This window comes from Phalacrocorax aristotelis, chromosome Z, assembly GCF_949628215.1.
Source record: "Phalacrocorax aristotelis chromosome Z, bGulAri2.1, whole genome shotgun sequence".
NCBI lineage: Eukaryota > Metazoa > Chordata > Aves > Suliformes > Phalacrocoracidae > Phalacrocorax > Phalacrocorax aristotelis.
This window is the reverse complement of record NC_134311.1, coordinates 53,769,476-53,792,800: the sequence shown is the minus strand read 5'-3', so window position 1 is coordinate 53,792,800 and position 23,325 is coordinate 53,769,476. Positions and strand designations below refer to the sequence as shown.

The 23,325-nt window shown below is 39.8% G+C and overlaps 1 protein-coding gene across 2 annotated transcripts in view; it reads left to right on the top strand.

Annotated features, from left to right (window-relative positions):
• Positions 1-13,681, top strand: part of ZNF366 (zinc finger protein 366) — a 37,603-nt gene extending 23,922 nt beyond the window's left edge. For both annotated transcript variants that reach the window (XM_075078736.1, XM_075078737.1), the window contains exons 4-6: positions 196-387; positions 6,159-6,333; positions 8,895-13,681. In XM_075078736.1, coding sequence (XP_074934837.1) covers positions 196-387; positions 6,159-6,333; positions 8,895-9,427 — 900 coding nt within the window. In that variant the 3' untranslated portion in view covers positions 9,428-13,681. The remainder of the gene's footprint in view (positions 1-195; positions 388-6,158; positions 6,334-8,894) is intronic.
• Positions 13,682-23,325: the final 9,644 nt, after the last annotated feature.

Below are 23,325 nucleotides of genomic sequence, written 5' to 3'. Positions count from 1 at the left end.
CATAAGCATCTATTACTTAAGCAAATAATATTATAATAATAATATTTTAATATTAAATAATACTAAAATTGAAAAAATTTATTACCTGCTTTGTTAATGCAGAATGAATAATGCGTAGATTACTGTACTGAAGATGGAATGATCTAGAAAATTTTCCATCTACATAATTTTCTTATTTTTTTTCTTTTGTTACAGGGTGTGAAAGAGCACAAATGTGGAATCTGTGGCCGGGAATTTACTCTGCTGGCCAACATGAAGCGACATGTCCTGATCCACACCAATATCAGAGCCTATCAGTGCCATTTGTGCTTCAAGAGCTTTGTGCAAAAACAGACTCTCAAGGCCCACATGATTGTTCACTCTGATGTCAAACCCTTTAAATGCAAGGTAAGTGCATTCAGTGGCAGAGGCATTAACCCAAAGGATATTTCTGTGATATTGTCGTCTTGTGGCATGGTAGAAATAGAAGAACAAGACTTGCTAACACATGCTGCAGTTGCATTTAAATTAACGTAAACCAGCATGGTTTTCTTTCTTTATCCGGGTTATGCTTATGTAGCACAAAATTGTGGAGGTAAATATCTGTGGTTTACTCCCTTACCTTTCAATATCAGTAACTTTTATCCTCAAATATATTTTTTTCTGCTTCATGAGCATTTAAATGCCACAGTGGTTTGAGGATAATAAACATACCTGATATTTGGTTAGTACAGCCATCCAAACAGAAGTCTAAGTGCTAATAGCTTGAAACACTGACTCAAAACATAGATCAAGTCCTGCACCCCACAGAGGACTATGGAAAAGCAGTAGCCGTGACTTCTCACAGTGATGCTATGCAACAGTTCAGGGAAGGACTCAGCAGAAGCCACCTCAAAATACAACCGCAGAAGGGATTTGAATGGGCCAGGTGTAATTACCAGGCTGAAATTACCAGGTGTAATTAGCAGGGTGGGACATCAGTATCCTAACAAAACAGCCTCTGAGACCATCTGGCCTTTTTAGGATCCTGTGCGAATTCCAGTTTGCTCCCTCCCTCCAGCACATTGGAGGCTGACATTCCCTTTTCATCCTCTCTTCTTCTCCTTCCCCATAAATCTTTGAGGCTTTGACTTTTTTGACCGTGCTCATCTCTAATATCTTCCTTATGAATTATTCATGTTTATATTCTTACTCTGTATTGAACACTATATCTGTTCCTATTGCTGCCTATCTGGTTCACTACTGTAGTCATACCTTGTGAAGTCAAAGGTTGTATGTTTTATTCCCACTTAGATCTGCTCTAAGAGGGCTATAAATACAGAGTGGAGAATATTACCCAGTTTATGCCTAAGTAACAGAAGATTGATCTGGAAGCAATTTCTAGAACTTTTTCATCCAGCATCTTTATGGAATTAAATATTTTCTTAAAAGGAATGTTTTATTAAGAAGCAGAGCTGGATGAAAAATTTTAAATTGAATTATTTTCTCTTGAAAAATGTAGAACTTCAAAATGTCACAGGAAAATATGGCATTCAGTGATAATTTTAATAGGAAAATGTCAAAGTTAATATTTTTGACTTCCTCATTTTGCTCTGATAACTTTGAAGCATTTCACTTTCAAACAATAACAGTAGTCTTTCAACTTTAGCAGTTTGTTTCATTTTAATTTATGTCCTATTAAAATGCTATTTTGTATACTAGGAATTTTGTTATTCTATATTGGTAAAATAATTTCTGTTGCTGAAATGCTTGAGTAGTTCCATGTCAAATCTGCTGGTGACTTTCATTCATTGAGAACACCTGCAAACCCATCATTTTGTTCCCATTTGGTCAAAGTCTTCCTCTGACCCTTCAAATTTCAGAAAAGGAACTCAATTTTTTGATCAGCTGTTCTGGATGCAGTATCTGGACCCATGCCATTTTCTAGGTATGTTCAGATTAGCTGAAAGTTTATTTTCAGGTTAGGGTTTGATGATGACAGACTATTAAAACTCAGAGATGGCAATAGTTTGAATCAGGAACTGGAGTACCACCAGCATGTTTTCCAGCTAGTAACAAAAGCTCTACAGGAACACCTGTTTTTCTTATTCTTTTACTTCTCTGTCCCCACCCAATGTTCCTAGGAGGAAAGAAACAAGTAAGCTCAGTGAGCCAGTTTCTCCTATGGCTGAAGGTGTAGGAATCAACATCACTGCCCCTGAATTGAGACTAGATTGTAACAGTAAGCAAAGGGAGAATCAGGAATTGCACTTTGATGTTAGGAACATCCCTTGCCTCTCTGGCAGAGCCCATGAAAGGCTCGAGCAAGTAGTACTGGCTGGTATTCAGAGGGTTAAGGCAATGACCAGATAGCAGCCTTTTGGCACCAAGCTCCTCCTCAGCAGAAGGAAGGATATAGCTGTATGAACAGCCTGCTTAACAATGGCTCACATGTCCCCGGGGAACCGCCTGCAAATAGATTTCATCTTGCTTTCTCTTGTACTTTTCAAAGCTTCCTGTTTTCTCACGGTCCTTTTGGACAGTTTACAGTCTTTCTCCCTCTCCCTCTCTCTTTGAGGAAAGTAACACCCTTCTTATGAAGAAAAAAAAAAAGAAGAAGAAGAATGCAAGGGAAAGAGAGCACAGCAGTAGCCTTTCTACTTCACCACATGCAGTGGTTTTCTTTACCTTTTTCTCACAGCAAAAGAAAACATGAGGCTTTCCTATGTGTGTAATCACAGCTAAGCACAGACTATCTGAAGTGAGGGAGTAGCAAATAGTTGTCCCTTCTGTTTCCTCATCCAGCTGTAGCCTGGATCTGTTTGGTTTTTCCTCTGAACAGTGAAAATCTGTAGTGTTTTAAGGCCTGAGTCCATGCTGCCTTGTTTATTTCTGTTTAAAAAGAAAAACCACCGAGAAGTTCTGAAGGAGTTGCACCAAGTGGTGCAATAGTGCTAATTCGGATTTCTAGAGGAAGCTTCTATGAAATTTACTGTTGCTTTTAGTGCTGAAGTCAGCAATGGTTCAGACCTCCAATAAAGAATTCAGTGAAGTTTTCTCCAGCCCAGCCAAATACGCTTTGCAGCAGATGTTTTGAACTTCACTTTCTTCCCATCTGAAATCATGAGTTTAGGTTAGGAATGAAAACCAAAGAAAATGTGAAAGGTAAGTACTTTGGGAAGAAACAAAACAAACTGACAAATCTAGAAGGGTGATACTTCATGTGGTAGCTTAGGAAGATAAAATCTAGTGTTGAACTAATTTAGCTTTTTTAGCAAACTGCACTGAGGTCCATTTCATCAGTCAGTGCTACAAAGTGTGTTCAGCAGATTTGCAGCTGAGGTCTTTCTCTTCAGGACTTGAATTTTATTTTGTGTAAAGTAGACTGCCCAACAAAAGGTCCACAAGTAAACCATATTGTTCCTGCTACTCCAAGATCTCTTGCATGAGCTTGACGTTTCTCTAACTGCTAAGGCACTCTGCAGTGAATTCTGCTGGAGCTCCCTCCCATGCAACAGGCTCAGGGTCATCTTTCATACTCTGCTCATCAGTGCTCACACACCTGCGCTGTCACAGAGAAAAAAAATCTTGTACACCTTCCTAGTTCGGTTTGCAGACCCAAGCTGTTCTTTAAGCACTAGCTGTGAACCCCAGCTAGCTCTGAGTTGCTGTCTCCCAGCACATGAGCCCCAAACCTGCTCCCTTCACCCTCTGGATCATAGACATTCATCTGAAAGTCATCTTGTGCCTTCTGCTTTTTGAAGAGGGTAGGTTACCAAGAGACCATGTCACACAGAGCCATCATTCTGAAAAACAATTTTCATATTTGCATTTCTTTCATTCTCCTGCTGCACCTCTCCACTCTAGTACCATTTCCTGATGTTCCCAGAGGACATTTCAGGACAAGAATACATTACAGGTGCCTAAGACTGTGCATTTATTCACAGTCACAAGAGACTTTATTCAGAGACACAAAACTTTTATGCTGTAAGGACCTGTCCTTTACAAAGTCCTCTGTTTTTTTCATTATGGGGAAAGAGAAATAAATGTTGCCTTGACAGAAACAAAATAAATGCTTCTACTAGACCCATCTTAATACTCAATAACTTTTAAAGATATAGATCTCTATGAAGTACTCTAGCCATTCACCTGTTCAATCTGATTCTAGACATTCACCTGTTCAATCTGATTTTCCTTGATTACCAGTTTAGGTACAGAAGTAAAGACGTAGCTATCAGAAAGCAAAAGCTGGTGAGAACACAGGTCAGCCACAACACAAGCAGATAACCAGAAGTGTGCTGCTAAGATGTGTTAGAGAGCTATTATTACTGGCATTCTTGTAGCTAAGAAATATTGACATATAATTGGTCATTCCAGCAGCTGTGAAGATATAATCAGCTGCTGTTCTTTCTTGCAAATTTTCTGTGCTCATCAGTGCTTCTTCTCCTCTTTGCTTCCTCCCAGTGCTTTCAGAGTGTTTTTTTTTGGTGTGTTCGTTTCCCTGAGTATGTCATCCAGCATATTAGCTTTCTTTGAAAGCAAAGTAGAGGCACTCCTCTTTCCTAACAGATGGCCAGCACTTGGAATCAGATACCTTACTTTTACAAATTAATAACTCATTTTCAGTGTCTATTCCTTTTTCTTTTTTTTTTTTTTCCTTTCTCCCCACTGTCTTGGCAAACAGTTTGCTGATTATTTGTTAGAATGTTCATTTTAGCAAAATCACAGAGAACAAATCATGGAAAAGAACTCAGGCAGCTGAAGCAAATATTTTTTTTTAAAGCAAGGGAAAATTTCCAGATTCTTTTTCCAGCATTGTCACAACTGTAGTTGTTATTTAAAAAGAACATCCCTGCAAATTTTTATATTAATGAACCGCTTCCATTTTCCCTCAAGAGATGGTTTAAAAGGCAAAGGGTACAGTACTATTTCACCAAGGATCATTCCACTACCTCCATTTCATCGAGATATTCCAGGTGATGGCTTTGTAAATTTGAATCAAAAAGTAGCAGACTTTCTGTACTACCAAAATAAATTCATTCAGAAGTCAGATTAGACCAAAAATTTGGTGGAATCTGAGTAATTGCTTTTGAGTAATTTTCTCCTAGATGAGTACACTGCTTGATGGAAGTTTCAGTTACTCAGTAACGGTGATTCTGGCTCATACACTATTAAAGATCCTAAAAAAGAGAAATAAAACCTGATGGTAAAAGTATTTGTTTAAAACCATTCCAAAAAATGGAGCTGAAGTAGAAAGCAAACACACAAGTTTGCAGAGGATGGAAATAGCCTCTTGAATGTGACTAAAATTTTAAATCCTGATAAGGAAAGACCAGAAGACAAGTAAGACTAGAAACTTGTAATAGTGATGTCAAACTCTCATGTCTTGAGAATACATTTGATTTATAAGGGACCAGACTACAAAAGGACCCATCTAGATAAACAACTATGGGAAAAAAAAAGCCCTTATTGTTTCATCAAAGGGAAACTTGCATGATCAATAGCTTGAGCTGGCAGGAACATGCTTCAGGGAAAGCTGAGTCACTCTTGCAGCCCCATGACTGTTTAAATTCCAGCTTACTCACCAGAGACACCAAAACACAGAAGCTGGTAAACAGAAGATAAGAGGTTCAGAGAAAAATGGGGCAACAAGAAACAAAGGAAAAAAAGGAATTGCTTTTTCTAGCTTTAAGCAAAATGTGTGGCCATTTCGTTTCCACTTAAGGAGAAGCAGTATTCTGCTTGACTGTTTCACAGAAACCTTTCATTGGTTTAATTTTTTATCTCCATCTCTGCCTGGCATTGTTCTTGATTAAAGGCTAGATTTATAAATTACAAAAGAAATGGTTCACCAGGGCATAAAGTTATACCTTGATTTTCATTCAAATTAAGAGCCTTCCAGGTTACGCACTTAAGTCTCTCTCCTCCTAATAACAACATTCCTTGCTTCTGGGCAATCCTTGACTGTGTGTCCCAGTCACCAAATTTAAAAAATGGCAGCAGTGCAGAAGGCACTAGATAGATCAGACTCAACCACATATCCTTGTCTCTAGGATTTTTGCCTGTATCTTTGAAAAACGAATTGTAGCCAGAAGATGCCAGGGTTCAAGTCAAGAAGAGTAGGTCCTATTTCCTTTTAAAATGTTCTCCTTGGAAGTACACCTTCAAACTAATAATTTTCATTTTTACTGTTTTTACAGCTGTGTGGAAAGGAATTTAACAGAATGCACAATTTAATGGGACACATGCACTTGCACTCAGACAGTAAGCCTTTCAAGTGCCTCTACTGTCCCAGCAAATTCACCTTGAAGGGCAACCTAACCAGGCACATGAAAGTCAAACATGGGGTCATGGAAAGAGGATTTCATTCTCAAGGTAATACTTTCAGCAAGGTTATTCTCTGAAAGAACTGAAGATGCGTATCAGTAAACCCAAATGGCTTTATACCACAGACCCATGATCTTGGACAATAGATCCAATGCTATTGGAACAGATTGAATCCCATAAGCCTGGGAGGTTGTAATTACCTATCTATATTGCTCCAGTGCTACAGATCAGAGGTCTCCAAGGTAGTGAGCCTTGTCTCAGAGACCTTTCAGAGTAGATACATGATGACACAGGGTACAGAGATGGAGAGGGGGACAACATGGAGGAGATGGAGGAGTAGGTGGAGACAAAATGAGACTGTGTTTATGAGCAGAAAGGAAATTATTTTAGTGCACTGAGTTCATGTCATCAGGTGTTAGGGAGAATACGGTCAGTAGTGTGAATAGAGGTTTTAGCAAGCAATACCAAATGTTCTTGTACTTAAGGCCAGGGCTCCCCATCCATCAGTGTGAGAAGGTACCATATTCACAGCACCACAGAGCTTCTCCCAGCATATGGGTACCCCAAGACACAACTGGGAGCAAGCTGGTGGAGACTCAGCCTTAATGAGGCTGAGGCTTATGTAGGTGGCCAGGGGAGTGAATGGATGATGTGATCTTCCTGATGGAAAGTGTAGTTCCATTATTTTTTTTCATAAAAGTTACAGTTTCAAGAAGCTTGGTTCCCAGAGGCTGACAGACCACAGCCTAGCAGCCATGGACAAGAAGACATTTTTCCCCAGACACATCTGGTTAGGACTTTATAGTTTTTCTCTCATGTTTGAGGTACCTCGTAAGTCAAATTCATTCAAAGCTGACAGAAGCAAAAAATCTAGAAGATTTCATGGGTCTTGCTCACTGGTTATTGAATTCCAGTCTGAAAGGGGAACGGAAGCCTAAATGACTCTATGTCCAGGACCTTTGGTTATTCTGTACCATATTGACATAGGTGACTTTATGCAAAGGACATAGGCTTAAGACTCAGTTTACAGAGAAGCATATGAACAGGAGGAGACTCTCCTCCCCCATCTCAATGTATATGGATTTTTGACTACCCACGGTATCCTGCAAAGCATTTCCTATCTCTCACCTACCACATAGACTTCCTAAAGTCAGCCTCATGTGTGCACACAGGCCAATGCTGTCTAAAGAAGTGGGGGAACTAGGGAGGATTGTTTTGAGAGTTCGAGTATCCAAGATATTTTGTTTGTTAAGACTTTCTGAATAAATAATTCTTTCATGGGAAAGATGTCTTATTGTTCCTCAAATTCAAGCTTTAGGGCAGCCTAGCGCATATGTAAAACACATAGGCTAATGATATTTGGCATAAAATTTATGAAGTTCCTAACAGGTAATAAAATAAATGGCTTTTTTTTTTCCAGTAAATCTCCCACAGCACCATACTAGTTACACAATTACTTTTAATTGAAGACAGCTTAAGAGCTTTTCGGTGTACAGAGATTCTTCAGCCCTTGAGGCTTATCAGACACAAGGCAATTTGTAAGGGCTGCCACCTGCTCATGAACCATTTTAACAAATACAACTTGTTGCACAGTAGCAGCTGTAGAGGCTGCATAAATCCTGAGGAAACTGGATTCAATTACTGAGGGGAAAAACCCAAACCAACCTAACCAAACCAAAGCAAATAAAATAGTAACTTTTGTAGATATTTGTTATTGGGTGAAATCCTCACCCCAGTACTGTCACTATTCTTTTAATTAGGATGGACTATGCCCACTGTGTCTGAATCTTCTTCGGTGCATCCCAGTGCTCAGAGCATATTTGAGTTCACAGATGCCTCCTGGGTAATGTGGATTTCCAGCAAGAGAGGAGATGCTCTGACAAATACTAAGACAAGCCAGATCCAGGACTACACTCAGACTTATGCCGCACCTCTCAGAATCTTCATCTGTTTATAATGATTTCATCAAGCTGAAGCACTATCTAGTACATAGAGTTTTTCTGTGGCATGAGTGGCTTCTCAGTGGATGAAAGAGGCAAAACTAAAGAAAGCGGAGGTTGTAGGCTGCTGAGGCTTGACTGTCTTTTCATTTTTAAAGTAGTAACTTTGAACCTGATTGTCCATAAATGAAACACTTTAACATGTTTTTAATCTCTTCCACTCTGGAAAAAAAAATGTACAAAACCTGGAACTTTGATTATGGCTTGTGATGCTTTATATCAAAGTTTTCATTAAAAACAAAAAAATATGGGAAGGAGCAAGTGAGTAGGTTCACTGGCAAAATAGTTTTCAAGATACCAGGCCACTTCACTTTTATTCCTAGCTCCCTCATCAACTGTCTGGCAGGTACAGCATGTGCCCTCACCTGTCGGTGAAGTCTATACAATAATACTTTTAACAGCATCTTGAAGTAGATGCCATGAGGGGTAAACAGTAAAGTACTTGGAGATAGCTGGGTGGAAGGCAAAGGTGAAGTACGAAATAGAAGGCTGCTTCATGTTTTGTTTTTTAACCCTGTTTTTTAACTATATTAAAAAAATGTTTTTTAACATAGTAAAATTTCCTATATATAAATTTTACCTTTTCTCCTCCCCTCAAACCACTACAAGGTTTTGGAAGAGGAAGAATTGCCCTGTCCCAGGCAAATGTCTTGAGAAGCTTGGAACAGGAAGAGCCCTTTGATCTTTCCCAGAAAAGCCAAGGGAAAAGAATCTCATTTCATTCAGATGGTGAGAGTGCCAAGGGAAGTTCATGCCAGGAAGAAGAGGAAGACAACTGCTATGAGGCAGAGCAGTACAGCCCTGCCATGTACCACCATGACGACAACAAGCTGTACATGGCTCAAGATTTGTCTGGCAAACCTGAGTGCATGGTGAGGGACTTCAGAGAGTCCTACTGCAATGAGAAGGAAGAAGTGCTAACTGAGGGAGGACTGGAGAAGAGAACAGGAAATTCAGACAAACAGGAGAGCCAAGGAGAGAGAGAACCTGCAAACAACAAACACCTCAGCTTTAGATCCTTTGAAAAGGCCAGACTTGGCCACTCTCTCTCTGATTACTTGTATTTCAAGCACAGGAATAAGAGTTTGAAAGAATTGCTGGAAAGAAAAATGGAAAAGCAAACAATGTTTATAGGCATTTAAAGTGGACATTTTAAAACAGCTGGAAATAGGAACCAGATAGGTTTTAACATGAACTGTAATTTACGAAAACCTGCAAGTTTTTAGTAGTCTTTAGAAATAAATAAGCCAAATTAATAAAAATAATTTAAGGTAAAACACATACACTAAAAGAATAAAACAGCCCAAGGTCACCAAGAATTGCAATAGATATTGAACAATAACTTTTTTATACTTATTCATTTAAAGTATAAGCAGACAGTGGGGTGGGTACAGAATTTTATTTTCCTTTATCTGGGGTGGTAAGGACTTACAATTTTCTAGTTATCAAAAAGCAACATGTTTTAGCATTTGAGTTATTATCTGACTAAATATATATGAACACTTCTAACCATACAACTCAAAAGAAATCTGAAAATACTAAGTATCTCACAGTATAAGCAAGAGTATTATCAAACATGGTGTGCATGAAAGTGCTGTCACTCTCAGAACTAACACAGTCTGAATACTTTCATTTACTGAAGTGACTGTTAGTTCAACAACTTACAATGAGAAATGGGAAACAAATTAAGAAGAAATGTTAATGTCTTGTGAGATAGTGAAGGGCAGCTCTGTAAGGCTTTGAAAGGACCAGAATTTATTATGGTCACAGAAGCTTTTCCTCTGGCACAAGGAATGTTAGTTCTTTGCTATGTTTCAATCAGTATGGGAGTATTCAGCAATTCTTCAAGTGAAATAGCGTGGACTGTGTTGACATTGTGTTTTACTGTCTGCTCAGACCAATATGTCTAATCAGCAGCAGCATTGTGTAGCAAGTCTTCCTGTAATTGGACATAAAGCAATATGAGTAATTTCATTGAGAAAATGATGCAATTTTGCTGTTTATCTCTTCAGTTTATCTTGGCTAGCAAGGATGATTTTGAAATACACAGGTCTGATCAGATTTTATTTTAGAAGATATGCCAAAAAAAAGCCCTTACAGGGCAAGCAATACCTCACAGAGGAAAACTGTTTTTGGATTATCTCTTATTGGATTCAGAAATTTTCTCTTATCAACATGGCTTAACAGGTAAGCTCCCGGCCTTTCAGAGTAATTCTGCTCATGCTGTTTTTAGAGTTATTCCCAGCTTTTCATCCTTTGATTCCCATAAAATTATATGTTCATAAAAAAGAAAGATGCTAAAAGCACATTCCATTAACTTCATGAATAGTTTCTCCAGCACTTTGATGCCTGCATCTTCAAGATAGGTGACAAACAGCCCCACACCATCCTATTGCTTATAAGGAAACAAAGATTTAATAAATCATTTAATTAGTCCTATGTCATTCTCACATCCCAGCTCAAAATGTTAAAATCCATATACATGGTACATCTTTTCCAAATCTTACTACCTTCTTCACTTACCTGCCAAGTTCTTGATTTGAAATACCTTGCTATCATGCTCAATATATAGCAAGCTATAATTACAGTCATATACTTATGGCTTGCTAAGGCTAGAGTCACGTAGCTGCAGTTCTCTGCCATTACGAGAAACCACTCACCTTACAGAACTAATGATTCTCACACCTACCAGTTAATCAGTGTTCGCAGGGCAGCAGCCTTTATTCATCATTAAAACTGTGTTTGTGTAGTCTGAGGTTGCAGAAAATGGTTTCATTTTTCAGGGCTCAAACATGGCAGGACAAAGGCTCTGAATGAAGAGCAGAAAAAGCTGTTGATGAAACAGCTTTTATCAAATGGGTGACTCTTCTAAATGTAATTAACTCTACAGCTGATGTACATACTTTTTTAAAATAAAAAGGGTATACCAAATTGAAGTGGAAGGTAGTTCAATTTAGGCCTAGAATTAATGATATCTTTCAAAATTAGGTGTATTTCAGAAGTATATAGCTTTCGCAGCGCTGAAATGTTTATAACATATATATTTAAATTCCTTATTTCCACTGCAAGCTATCCTCTTGAAAAAGGAGCCATCTTTCTTTCAAGAAAGATGCTGTGGTCAAGAAGAAGAATCAGAAAGTTTTCAGAGTAATGTGTGTAACTGCATTCTTTCTTAGACTAGAAAGGAAATGATCAGGTAGAAATTCAGCATGGTCTAGGAGATTGTCTCTTAGAAATGGGAACAAGTCCTTCAATTACCTTCTTGCCAATATCTTGTCTCTGCCAGACAAAAGCACCTATCTGAGAATGTATACAGCCAAGAGCCGGGAGCCACTGACTGTTAGAAATGTCTCTCTCGAGGTGGTGTAGTTTCCAGCTCTGCATGGCTCAAAATCAGCTTACTCCACCTTTGCAGCTCTATTAGTTCCTATGATAAGAGGAATAAGGAAGGAATTAGGAACCTGGTTGCAATTTCTAGATTGGTGATCATGCAATTGAGTTGAACTTTGCAAGTCTGTTCAGTTCTGTGGTAGGTAAAGCAGAAAGGCATGCAGCCCTTCCACTGCAACACTTCCCTGCTGTCTATGCATTGGAGAGTGTTATGGGATAGCTAGACAATTCTTATCAAGAAAGAGACAAATTATTACATATCCACAGCACTCCAGGCAAATGGAGCAAAGGTGACATTTTCAGCAGAGCTCAGCTCCCAGCAGATAACATCACAACCACAGTTATGCCTGCTGGCAGTATGCTGTCCAGAGTTCCCTTACAGACCTCATAAAAGAAAGTGCCAGACATGTCCTTAGAAAAGGAAATCACTGCCAACAGTTCTACATTGTCTGAATGGTTAACCCGAACACTTTCTACTACACCATCACTGCAACCAATTTACCCACTTCCACAATCCCACTTCTCACTGGAGCAAAGGCAACTGCCAACCACAAACAGCCAGGTGGAAAGGAGTAGAGGTCCCCAGAATGGCAATGCTATTTGGGAATAATTAATAATCTGAATCCCTTTTTTTGCATTCTTCCTAGAAAGCGGAGGGTGTTCCATTATAATGAGGTCTTGAGACTGTGCCCAGTCACATAGTCACACCAAGATAATTCACAGACACACAAGGCTAATTCTTGTTAGAACAGCAAAGAACTAATCTAAACCTGTAAGCCATCAGTAAGAGGAATTACAAACAAAATTATTATTGAGATGAAGAGACAGTGTCAAGTGACCCAAGCAGAGATTGGGAGATGATAGTCCTCCCTACTGCAGAACATAATGCAGCTGGCTCTAAGACACTTGTTACAAAGAGGTCCCAAGGGACAAATTAAAAGTGAAATAACAGCCTTCATTGTGAAGCACCTTGCTTTTCAAACATAAGTTATTTTCATGCTATTTACATTGGCACTGTTTTGGGAACAGACAGTAACAGGCTTTGCTTTTTAATAGCTTTGAAAATGCTTTATAGATATTTGCTCTCATAATTAAGTTATTTCCCATTTCTAATTTTTGAGGGATTAGCTTCCCTGTTTTGCTTTGAATAGAGGCTCAGAACTCCTGTAGAGACATTTACTGTGTCTCAGACCTTGGGGGATATATTTTCTTTTTTCCCTCCTTCCTAATCTAAGCCTATCTACCTTCTTGCTGTGTTGTGGGAAAAAAAGTATTTATCTGACTCTTCCTTGCTATTTGGGTTTTCAACTTGTGGTAACACATGAAATTAAAGCCCAGTCTCCACCAGCTCTATACTATATCACATCCATACCATTTCCCTGCGTTATTGTACGAAGCTTAACTTCATCCTCTTGGAGAGCACCAGAGCAGATAAGAGTGGCTACAAACTCATACAACTTAGATGCTTTCCAAACTCATACAAACAGAGATGCTTCAAGAAGCCATGCTGAGGAAAGGTAAATTGGCCACTCTTCATAATAGAAGTTTATCTGGGGCTCTGTTCTATAAAACAAGTTACTGGAAACACCAGGTAATGCTATTGCACCCACCTTTTTACAACTCTGTATTGGTCTACTAGCTGTTCTCCAATTTCTCTCTTCCTATGGTGCTGCTGGACTCTGTTGTTACGAGTGTACAGTTAAGAAGTAATATAAGTACTATATTTATTATTCAATAAGTTTTTAATAAGTATTAACAGTTTTGAAAATAACTCATGTCTGCTTAGCTGAACAAGATGTAACAAGCTAACATTTTGTACTCCTATCAGATTTTGCAAATAATGTGGTGTATATTTTTTCACATAGAATGCTGGGTTACTATTAAAAGTCCCAACTCAAAAAAAATGACGAGTTACGTGAATATTTAGTTTCTGGCTTTCTATCTCAATAGTAAAAGCATGTATGATGTATTAATTTAAGCAAATAAATATGTACTGGAGAAGCTGCTGTACTTTGTATTGAAATGGATCTGGAGTTCTTGGCAGTCTAGTTATTTTGTATAGTAAATGCATGGGAGTGGTCTGACAAAGTCATACTTCACTCAGCACCAGTGAAGGGTAGCCCTTGTAAAGGCAATTCTGAATAAGTGATGGAGGACTAGTAAGAAGATAAGGGCAGGAGAGCTGCCAGGTCTTCTGAGGTATAGAGATCACTTTATTATTACAGACTGCAGGGAGGACATAAAGAATGCTCTGGAACGATTATGGTATTCGTTAACTTGGCCTCAGACAAGCTAAAAAAGAAAGATGTAATCCTTATCTTAAAAATGTTTCAAAAATCTGCATCATGTAAAAAGAGAAGAAAACCCAACAGATGGGTTACAAAACTGAAGTTAAGAAAGTAGGAATACCTTTATAACTTAAGAAATAAGCAGAGGACCCTGAAATCAAAGGCTCAAAGTATCTTTTTCTAGCAGAAAGCATCCCTTTTAAGTGATGAGTAAACTTTTGGATTTGTTTGTTTTAATGAGATCCTGATGGAATCATCATCATCAGACTTCACAGAGAACATTTTAAGCTGTTTTTAAGCACATAGAGAAAGCAACTGGAATGCTTGCTATAAAATAACTCAAGTAATGAAGAAAACAGAGATGTACAGTTTTTAATTCTGAGGTATATACCTTAAAAAATGCAAGAAGGCTTACACAAACACTAGAAATACATGTAAGAGTCTAAATGAAAAAGAACTCAGCCTTTTTTATCTTTCCTGTTTTCTCATTTTCTTTTTTTTCCCTTCTGTTTTGATTGTGGGTAACAACCACTATGAAGATTATAAGCTACCTCTACATGAGGAAGAGAAGGATATGTTGAGGATTGATCTAGTTCATTCCCATGTGACTCACTGTTAGTGAATCTCAAAGTTTCCCCTTTGCCAGTTACAAAAGTATAATATAGAAAAACATATGTTTGGTCCTTTTCACAGATTTTATTTTTGTTGAAAACTGAGCTATGCTCACTTACATCTTCAAACAAGCAGAAATGAAGCAGAAGAGGAAGACAGCCTCTTAAATGTTCCCAGGGGACTTTTCTGTACCTGTAGTGGAATGGTGAAAGGCCTGGTACCTCTAAAGTATTTTCACGGAGACAACCAAATTAATACTGATGACATGACAAAAAGTGGTAAATCATTAAAAGGAAAACAACCCTAGTTACATACCAATGATAATGGGATGTTTCTGAGAAGAGCAAGTCACCATCAAGTTGCAGTGTGTTAGACCTTCAGAAGATTAAAATCCTAGTCTAGGTAACAAGGCTGCATACACAACCTCTTGCCACATTTGTTCCATTAATACACGCTATGGCTTGTGTAGTGTGATACAGCTAAATGTGTTTGCCCTCTGGGTCATGATGCAAAAATTTGATCTAAAAACACATGCAGGGTGTCAGTCATTTCAGCACTTGTAAATGGTGAAACACTAAAGTGGGATGACTGCTAATGCTGTCCCCAGATATGATATGATGCTGTGTTGGATCATACAGCATAATTTTCCCTATTGATCAGACTGCAGAGAAAGTACAGCTGAATGGAGAACAGCCACTTTGTGAATAAACCTTCTGGTGTCCTATCATTCTGTTTACCCTGTCTGAAAAAATACTGTATATCTAGTCCAATTGTATAAATGATTTAATTCGGATGGAGCCAGGCACCATGCCCTTTCAGTGAATTACTTCCTGGACTGAAAAGTTTCTTTTAGTGTCCACATTTTTGTTTGTCAGTCCTCTGTCAATTAACATCAGTGGAGAATGTTGGCTTGTGTGTTTGGAGCTGGGATTGTCTGTATGTACTGTGCTTTTTCAGTACTTAAGTACACTTGCAGTTCTGAATGGAAAATCATTAAAGAATAAATTATGACTGAGACACTAATTAGCCAACTAAAAGATGGGGTGCAGTAAAATGAGAATGATGGAGTTGTGTGAAAACAAGAAATGTATCTCTACCCTATGGAGGGATGTTAGAAAACTAATGGAGATGGGATCAGTAAAAAGATCACAGATAAGGTGTCACAGAAATGTCTCTAAAAGAAATATAGTTTAGCAAGGTAAGTGGCAGATATAAACCCAGAGAAATGTCTATCAATACAGAGTGATAGCTTGCCAGGGAATTCTGCAAGCTGCTTAATTCTTTAAAGACCTTGCCATTTTCTACTACAAGCTATAGGATTTTTCTAGAAACACTAACTTTTGATCTTTCTTATTTGTTTCATAGGCCAAGACGATTTTTAAAAATCAATATATAAAGCATTTCTACAAGAGAGAGAATCAACTCTCCATTCAGCCACATAAATATACTGAAAACTGACAACAATGGTGAAGTCTTGCTGTGAAGAAAGTTAGTTACACTAAAACTGAAGCAGTACTGTGCCTAGTACAATCTATCTTGGAAGTCTATGAGAGCAGCACCAAGACCAGACAGGTCCAAGATGATACAGGTCTGATAAATGTACATGCAAACACTGCCTGGGAGCTTAGAAACAAATGTGATCTTACTTAAGGGAAGAAAATTAAAAGATGACTCCTAATGAGAGTTTTTATTAAACTGGAATTCACTACATTGCAAGTTATAAAAGAATTGTATGAGGCAAATTTCACAGGAGCAATCAGCTGAGACCAGACACCAGCAAAACTAATGCCACTCTGAGATATTTTGTACAGAAATGTCTGGAGTTGCTTATGATAACAGTAGCTTTTACGTGCTTGTTATCATCACTCCACGGGAGGCGACCACCCCACAGCCAACCAGCAGAATGGGTCATAAGAGAGGATTGTGCAAATGTCACCCACTCCAGTGCAGTTAGTCCTTTTTAATTAAATGATCCCCAGGTTAAGCAAACCTGCCTAATTTAACTCTGAAGGGGATAAGGCATGCTCGTGCAGCCTCTTCCACCCACTCTTCTGTAACATGCAGCTGTGGGACAAATATGTTTTAAATAGCTACACATTTTGCTAATGAACATCTGATGAGGACATCCATTAACATGTCTAATTCAGCAGCGAGGTCAGTGGTCCTTCCACCTGAATGGTATTAACAGATCCAACCCCTGTGCAGCACGAAACCACCCAAATATTCATACCCTGTGGGATAATGTAGGGCTTTTTAATTTCTATTGCCCCAGTAGTCTCATGTCGGAGCCTAATAACCTTGCAGACGGTTTGACCTGCTTCCTCGGTTTCTTACGATCACATACTTCCAGATTTATTTTTCCAGGGCTTTAGTTCTGCATTTTTAGACTTCCTTGTAGAACTAATTTTTGTGTAGATCTTATGCATACTGAGGAGATTAAGTGCAAGTGATTACTTGCATGCATTTTTGACAGATGGTGGCAAACTAGCAAATTATATTTTCTCATACTTCTGCTTTTTTATTTTGTATTTTTAAAAAATGTTTCCTCTTTTTCCATTTTACTTTTTCCAATTAACTCTTCAGGACTTTAGTGCATAGACCACTGATCAGCTTCCTACAGGGAAGTGTTCAGGGTGATCTACTCTTAAGACCACTGCTGCAGAGCCCTTTCCATCCTTTCCTTATGAAATGCTTGAAAGAAAAAAGAATACCGCAGTGTGATAGACAAGCAGACAGAATGACAGACACAGGTTCACTTAACATCATATCCAAGAGCCAGCACATTAGTCCTCGCTTCTAAGCAAGATGCAGATTAAACATTTTAGATTAATTTGAAAAAACTATTTCAGTGTTTTGAGGTTTGCGTTTTTCAGATTATGGACTGAATATGTAAGTGATAGCAGGTAGTGAGAACATACAGATTCACTCAGAGTAGACAAAGATTTTTAACCTCCCTTTTATCTTTATATCCCATGAATTAGTAGTCTTCTCAGTCAGAGTATATTTATAATGCAGCTATTTCCACATGTGAGTTCTTTCAAAGACACTTGAAAAAAATCTCTGGATTGACATCAACTGTAAAATCCTGCCAATCAGGATATGAAGCGTGGTCTCATCCCATTCATATCATCCCAAAACAACAGCTTCATAAAGCAGCACAGTCAGCAAACCTAGACTCACTCTTGTTGTGCAAATGCAGGTTTGTAAGTGCACAGTTAAAGATCCCTTTGCCAAAAATAATCTGCCACCTTCTCTTTTCTGCAGCTCAAGCACCTCAATTACAGTGCTGTCAGAAGGGTAGGAGCATCTGCTTGTATGTCAGAAGATTTTCTCCATTTTGATATTTTGCTTTCAGCTGTCTTCAACTTTTGACCTTAAAATCTCAACTGAATTGCCATGAGTCATACAAAAAAAGAAGTTAAGGGAGCAAGGAAAGACAGCATAATCATTTTGGAGATCTAGGTTGATTAAAAAATAGGTAATCTTACCAATATTAAACACCTTCCAATCTGTATGTTAGACATTCCTAAAATTTCTTTCGGTTTAGAGCTTCTTTATGATGTTAACATGAACATAAGGCCTAGCTGCCCAACAAGTAGAAAGCTATGCTACACTTTTCCTCCAATAACGCTTAATTAAATATGTAGCTTTTCAAGCCTTACTCTGCAGATTTTTTGCTATATTGTACTTACACTTTACTGACCCCTCTGCCGCTTTCTGTATCACTTATGTAGGACCATGCCCAGAGGCAAGGCCATCAGAGTAACCAGACCTCCCTTGCCCTGCAGCTCTGTCCTCTCCAGCCAAGGCATCTCCTTGGCCAATACCTCCTGACCACTGCATTTCAGAAACTGGTTACTAAGGAAAAGGTTTCCAGCTTGGTCTTGTGGGGTGCAAGCCATTGCAATTAGTTTTACAGGAGAGAAGTGAGGCTTTTCCCTACCATATTAGAGGGTGAGAAGCTTCAAACAGACCCAACACTCCCGGGGCCGAAGCGGCCACACCACAGCTGCCACAGTCGCCCAGGAGCCCACAGCTAAGTTGGGACACAGGGGTCAGCCTCCTGCTGGTGGGAGATAGGAATGCAAACGTGTACAAAAAGGGACTGTGTCTATGTCTGTACGTCACCACCAACATGAGTAACCACTTAGACTTTCTCCCATAAAGTTCAATCTGAAAGGATGCAAGAGACAGGGTCTGGTTTTGACTCGCTCTGTGCATTGGCAGGAATTATTTTAAGAAACATGCCTTTCAGGAGAGCATGAATACTCTTCAGAGCAGCCAGCTCTTTTGAAAACCAGTCCCAGAGCTCATCAGGGAAGAAGTGTGCAGTCATAACTGAGACACAGTTGTGTATTTCACTACTTCTAGCTTCTCCCTGAACTTAACCATACTTCAATTTTCTGAGGTCTTTCACCACTGCAGGGTACAAGCCCTTCTCATAACAGCTCCAGTGACCATCTGACAGAGATAGCAAATCCTTACACTTTTCTTCTTATTTTTCATTACAGGTTTCCAACACCTTTAAAGCAAAGTTACATATCAAAACTCCAGTTTTTCCTCCAAGCAGTGGAGAAACAGGATGTCCTCCCCCCACACCCCCTGACTGCCTCTCTCCACCTTGCTGCTCCCACCAAGCAATCTCCCTCACTGTGTGGGTGGCCTCACTTGGTTTCCACACTGATGGAGGCACTTGAACCCATTTGTTTCCTGGTCAGAACTATCCTCCTCACACCTTCTCGACTTTGCCTTCTGCTAGCTTTTAGGTGTTTGACTTTACAACCCCAATAATATTCTGTCAGGGCATATATTTCGTTATTATGGAGGTCTCCTTTGTGAGAGGACGAATAACATCACTGGCCTCAAGTGCCACAAGACTGTGGTCCATGTCTTTTCTAGCAATCTTTTTTTCAGTTCTGCTCTTTCTTCCTTTTGCCTGTTTTTTATTCTTTCCTCTAGGCAGATGCAACTGGCACATCCCCTCTTCAGGTGGGAAGCAGTAGGTGGTTGTTAGTCAGACTGTAAGACCAAATGAAAATACAGAGCAAAACTGCATACTGCCCTATCTGTGCAGCTGAAGCACGTGTTAAGGTTCACTGAGCAAGAAAGTAAAAGCAGCTTCATATTTATGGCGGATGTGATTGCACTCACCTCCTTTAAATGAAAGTTTAATTCTCTTGTCTTTAGCCATCTCAGGAATGTTGTTTTTAAAAGGGTAAATTTTAAAACCATGATCCATAGGAAAGTTGAATTGACTTTTAGAACTGACTTTCACTTTACCGCAAACCAATTGTAACACACATGAGAGTAAAGAGGACTTCATGGAGCCAGTTCAGCATGTGTGAACTGCGTCCTAAGTCTGTCTTTAATGGGCAGCAGATTTGGCCTGACAGCCAGAACAGTGGTTGCCTCATCCACTGGCGATGACAATATCAACCTGAGCTGTGTGCCCATAGGCAGGGCATATACACAGAACGTATAGATCAAAGTAGTCCACCACACAGCTGAAATGGAAAACAGCTTTAGCTGTCAGTTGAGGCTGTTGCCTGATGCTTATGTTTTCAGCCCATTAGGTGCGGAAGGGATATACCTAAAACAGGTGCCACTAGACCTTTCAACTTTGAATGCCTGACCAGCTGCCAGTTGGCTATTTACAATATAAGATAAAACAAGGTTTCTGACAGCCAAACTTCCTTTGCTCTCTTTTCCTCCTCCCATGGCTGAGCAGACTCTGGTCTGAAAATGCTCCTGTGCCGGTGTCTGACTAGACAGCATTACCCTGGTAAAGTGCAAACCTGACCCAGTTTGACTTGGCGGTTCAATTTTGAATGGCACACAGCCAACTCGCTACCAGTTGGGTTATTCATGCTGCAATAGGAAGCAATCTTCCTGACATGCATACTTCCTTCTTCTTCTGCCTGAGCAGCAGTGCAGGCAGTCAAAGATGCTGAGCTAGATAAAGACCAGTTTGACCCTGTAAAGGTGTGGGTCTTGACCCAAGGCTGTACTCCAGCTTCACTGTGCTAGCCAGCAGCAAAAAACATCATTACCCGTGGCAAATCCTGGAAAGACAGAAAGGAGTTCTTGCAATAGCAAGTTGCTGTTACAGCTCCTGTAGCAGGCCTTACCCCATATTCAGATGTAAATGTGTGATCTGGAAATTCTTTGTAAATAAAATGGGCCATGGCAGGTGGTAATCTAAATTGAAATCCAAGGTGCCATTGCAGAGTTTGATTACATTCATCTTTCTGTCAAGGATGCTAACCTACTAGAAAGGACTTCTTCATCTCTGGATTAACTGGTGATATGAGATTACTTTCTTTCTCTCCCTTTCCATCCTCATGGAAATTTTAATCCTGTTTAAAAAGAAAAAAAAAAAAGGCTACATCAGCCTGCAATGGGTTTCATTAGTCTGGTCTCTTGGGCTGATGCACAATATTATTCCTGAAGGACAGCAAGCTAGAAGAACTCTCTGTCCCATCTAAGAACACCAAGTCACCAATACAAGCCATGTGTTTGTATAAGGTTGGTTCTCCTTAGCTCCTTATCTGAAGGGGAAGGAGAGGCTTGGAATAGCAGGAGAAAAGAAACGGGGAACCTGTATTTTAGTTTCCAACTGAAACAAACATGTTCTGTTACCACTCATACCCTCACATTCTCATAATTTTTCCTCATTCTCACTGTTTGTTACATCATTGTATCATGGGTGTAGCTGTGGAACGGATTTACACTCCAACCCTGAAAGCAAAGTGGTAGACATTGGAGATCTACCATACTCTTCAGTGAGTAACTGGAAATCAAAGTCAATAATAAGAAAGCATTTAGGGCAATTAATGTCAACGGAAGTTCGCTAATACCTGATTGTAGGCTCTGTCATCTACAGTGTATTTATCTAAGCCAGAGAGATAAAAAATCCACAGCAGAAATAAAGTAAGAGTATTCATAGAAGAATATTATGCTTCAGGCAGAATAACTTCCCCTTCAAGATTCATCATTGTGACCATGGTGTTTTTGAGTCTGGTCCCCATGAGCATCTTTTACCTCTTGTTGGTCATTTCCACTAGTTTTCCAGAAGACTGAGAGGTGAGCTCTGGTAAGGGGCATTCTTGCAAAGTTGCTCTGTCCCAGAGGAGGATGTGTGTTCACATTGGCTAAAAACAGCCCAGGCCAGCACCCAGGGGGCTTCCCCCAGGACTGAGGAGCTTGTGTTACCCATCCCCTCAGTAAGTTTGCAGACGACACCAAGTTGGGCAGGAGTGTTGATCTGCTTGAGGGTAGGAAGGCTCTGCAGAGGGATCTCGACAGGCTGGATAAATGATCCAAGGCCAATTGCATGAGGTTCAACAAGGCCAAGTGCCGGGTCCTGCACTTGGGTCACAACAACCCCATGCAGTGCTACAGGCTTGGGGAGGAGTAGCCGAAAAACTGCCTGACAGAAAAGGACCCAGGGCTCATGCTGAACATGAGCCAGCAGTGTGCTCAGGCAGCCAAGAAGGCCAACAGCATCCTGGCTTGTATCAGGAATAGTGTGGCCAGCAGGAGCAGGGCAGTGATTGTGCCCCTGTACTCGGCACTGGTGAGATTGCACCTCAAACACTGTGTCCAGTTTTGGGCCCCTCACTACAAGAAAGACATTGAGGTGCTGGAGCATGTCCAGAGAAGGGCAACAAAGCTGGTGAAGGGTCTAGAGCAGAAGTCCTATGAGGAACAGCTGAGGGAACTGGGGTTGTTTAGCCTGGCGAAAAGGAGTCTGAGGGGAGACCTTATTGCTCTTTACAGCTACCTGAAAGGAGGTTGTGGTGAGGTGGATGTCAGTCTCTTCTCCCAGGTACCAAGCAATAAGACAAGAGGAAATGGCCTCAGGTTGCGCCAGGGGAGGTTTAGATTGGATATTAGCAAAAACTTCTTCACTGAAAGGGTTATCGACATTGGAACAGGCTGCCCAGGGAAGCGGTTGAGTCACCATCCTTGGAGGTATTTAAAAGATGTGTAGACGTTGTGCTTAGGGACGTGATTTAGTGGTGGACTTGGCAGTGTTAAATGGTTGGACTTGATGACCTTAAAGATCTTTTCCAACCTAAATGATTCTATGATTCAAGCCCTTTCAGGAAGGGTGCTCTGCATTGTCAGGGAGCAGTGCAGGGAGAGAAAGATATGGTGACAATATGCAAGGAGAAAAACAAGTAGTGTTTAGATTCTTCAGTTGACCATTTTTTTCTGCCAAAGTTTGCTGCCCACTTGTAGCTGTGCAAAAGAAGCTGAGGAATAGAGTTAACAAAGGCAGGGGATTTTAGGGAAACAGTAGCTATGAACCAAATATCTAGTACCTGAGGCATGTAATTCTGCTTTAAGCCAAGACTTTTAAGGTAAAACAAGTTAAAACTGGAGAGTTTGAGACCTGGGGTGTGTGTTTCTCTCTATTTACAAAGAAAGTACACAGAATTCTGTCTCTTTGAATACAGTAGGGACAAACAACAGGAGGCAGTTTCTTTGTTCAGAAACTCAAATCTGTTTTAAGCCAGCATTCTGTCCAAAATTAGAACTTTCCCTCCCTCTTTGGACTTCTTCCAGGGCCGTGCTGCTGGTACTTCCTTGGCTGGCCCTGGCTCTTTTTTGACTATATTTTCGTTAGGTTCACTTCACACTCACACATTTGCACCTTTATGATCCAGCCTGAACCCAGCATCTGTGTTTGCAAAATGTCCCAGAGAAAGCTTTTTGACTGGTACAGTCCAGACTTTCCTTAGCAC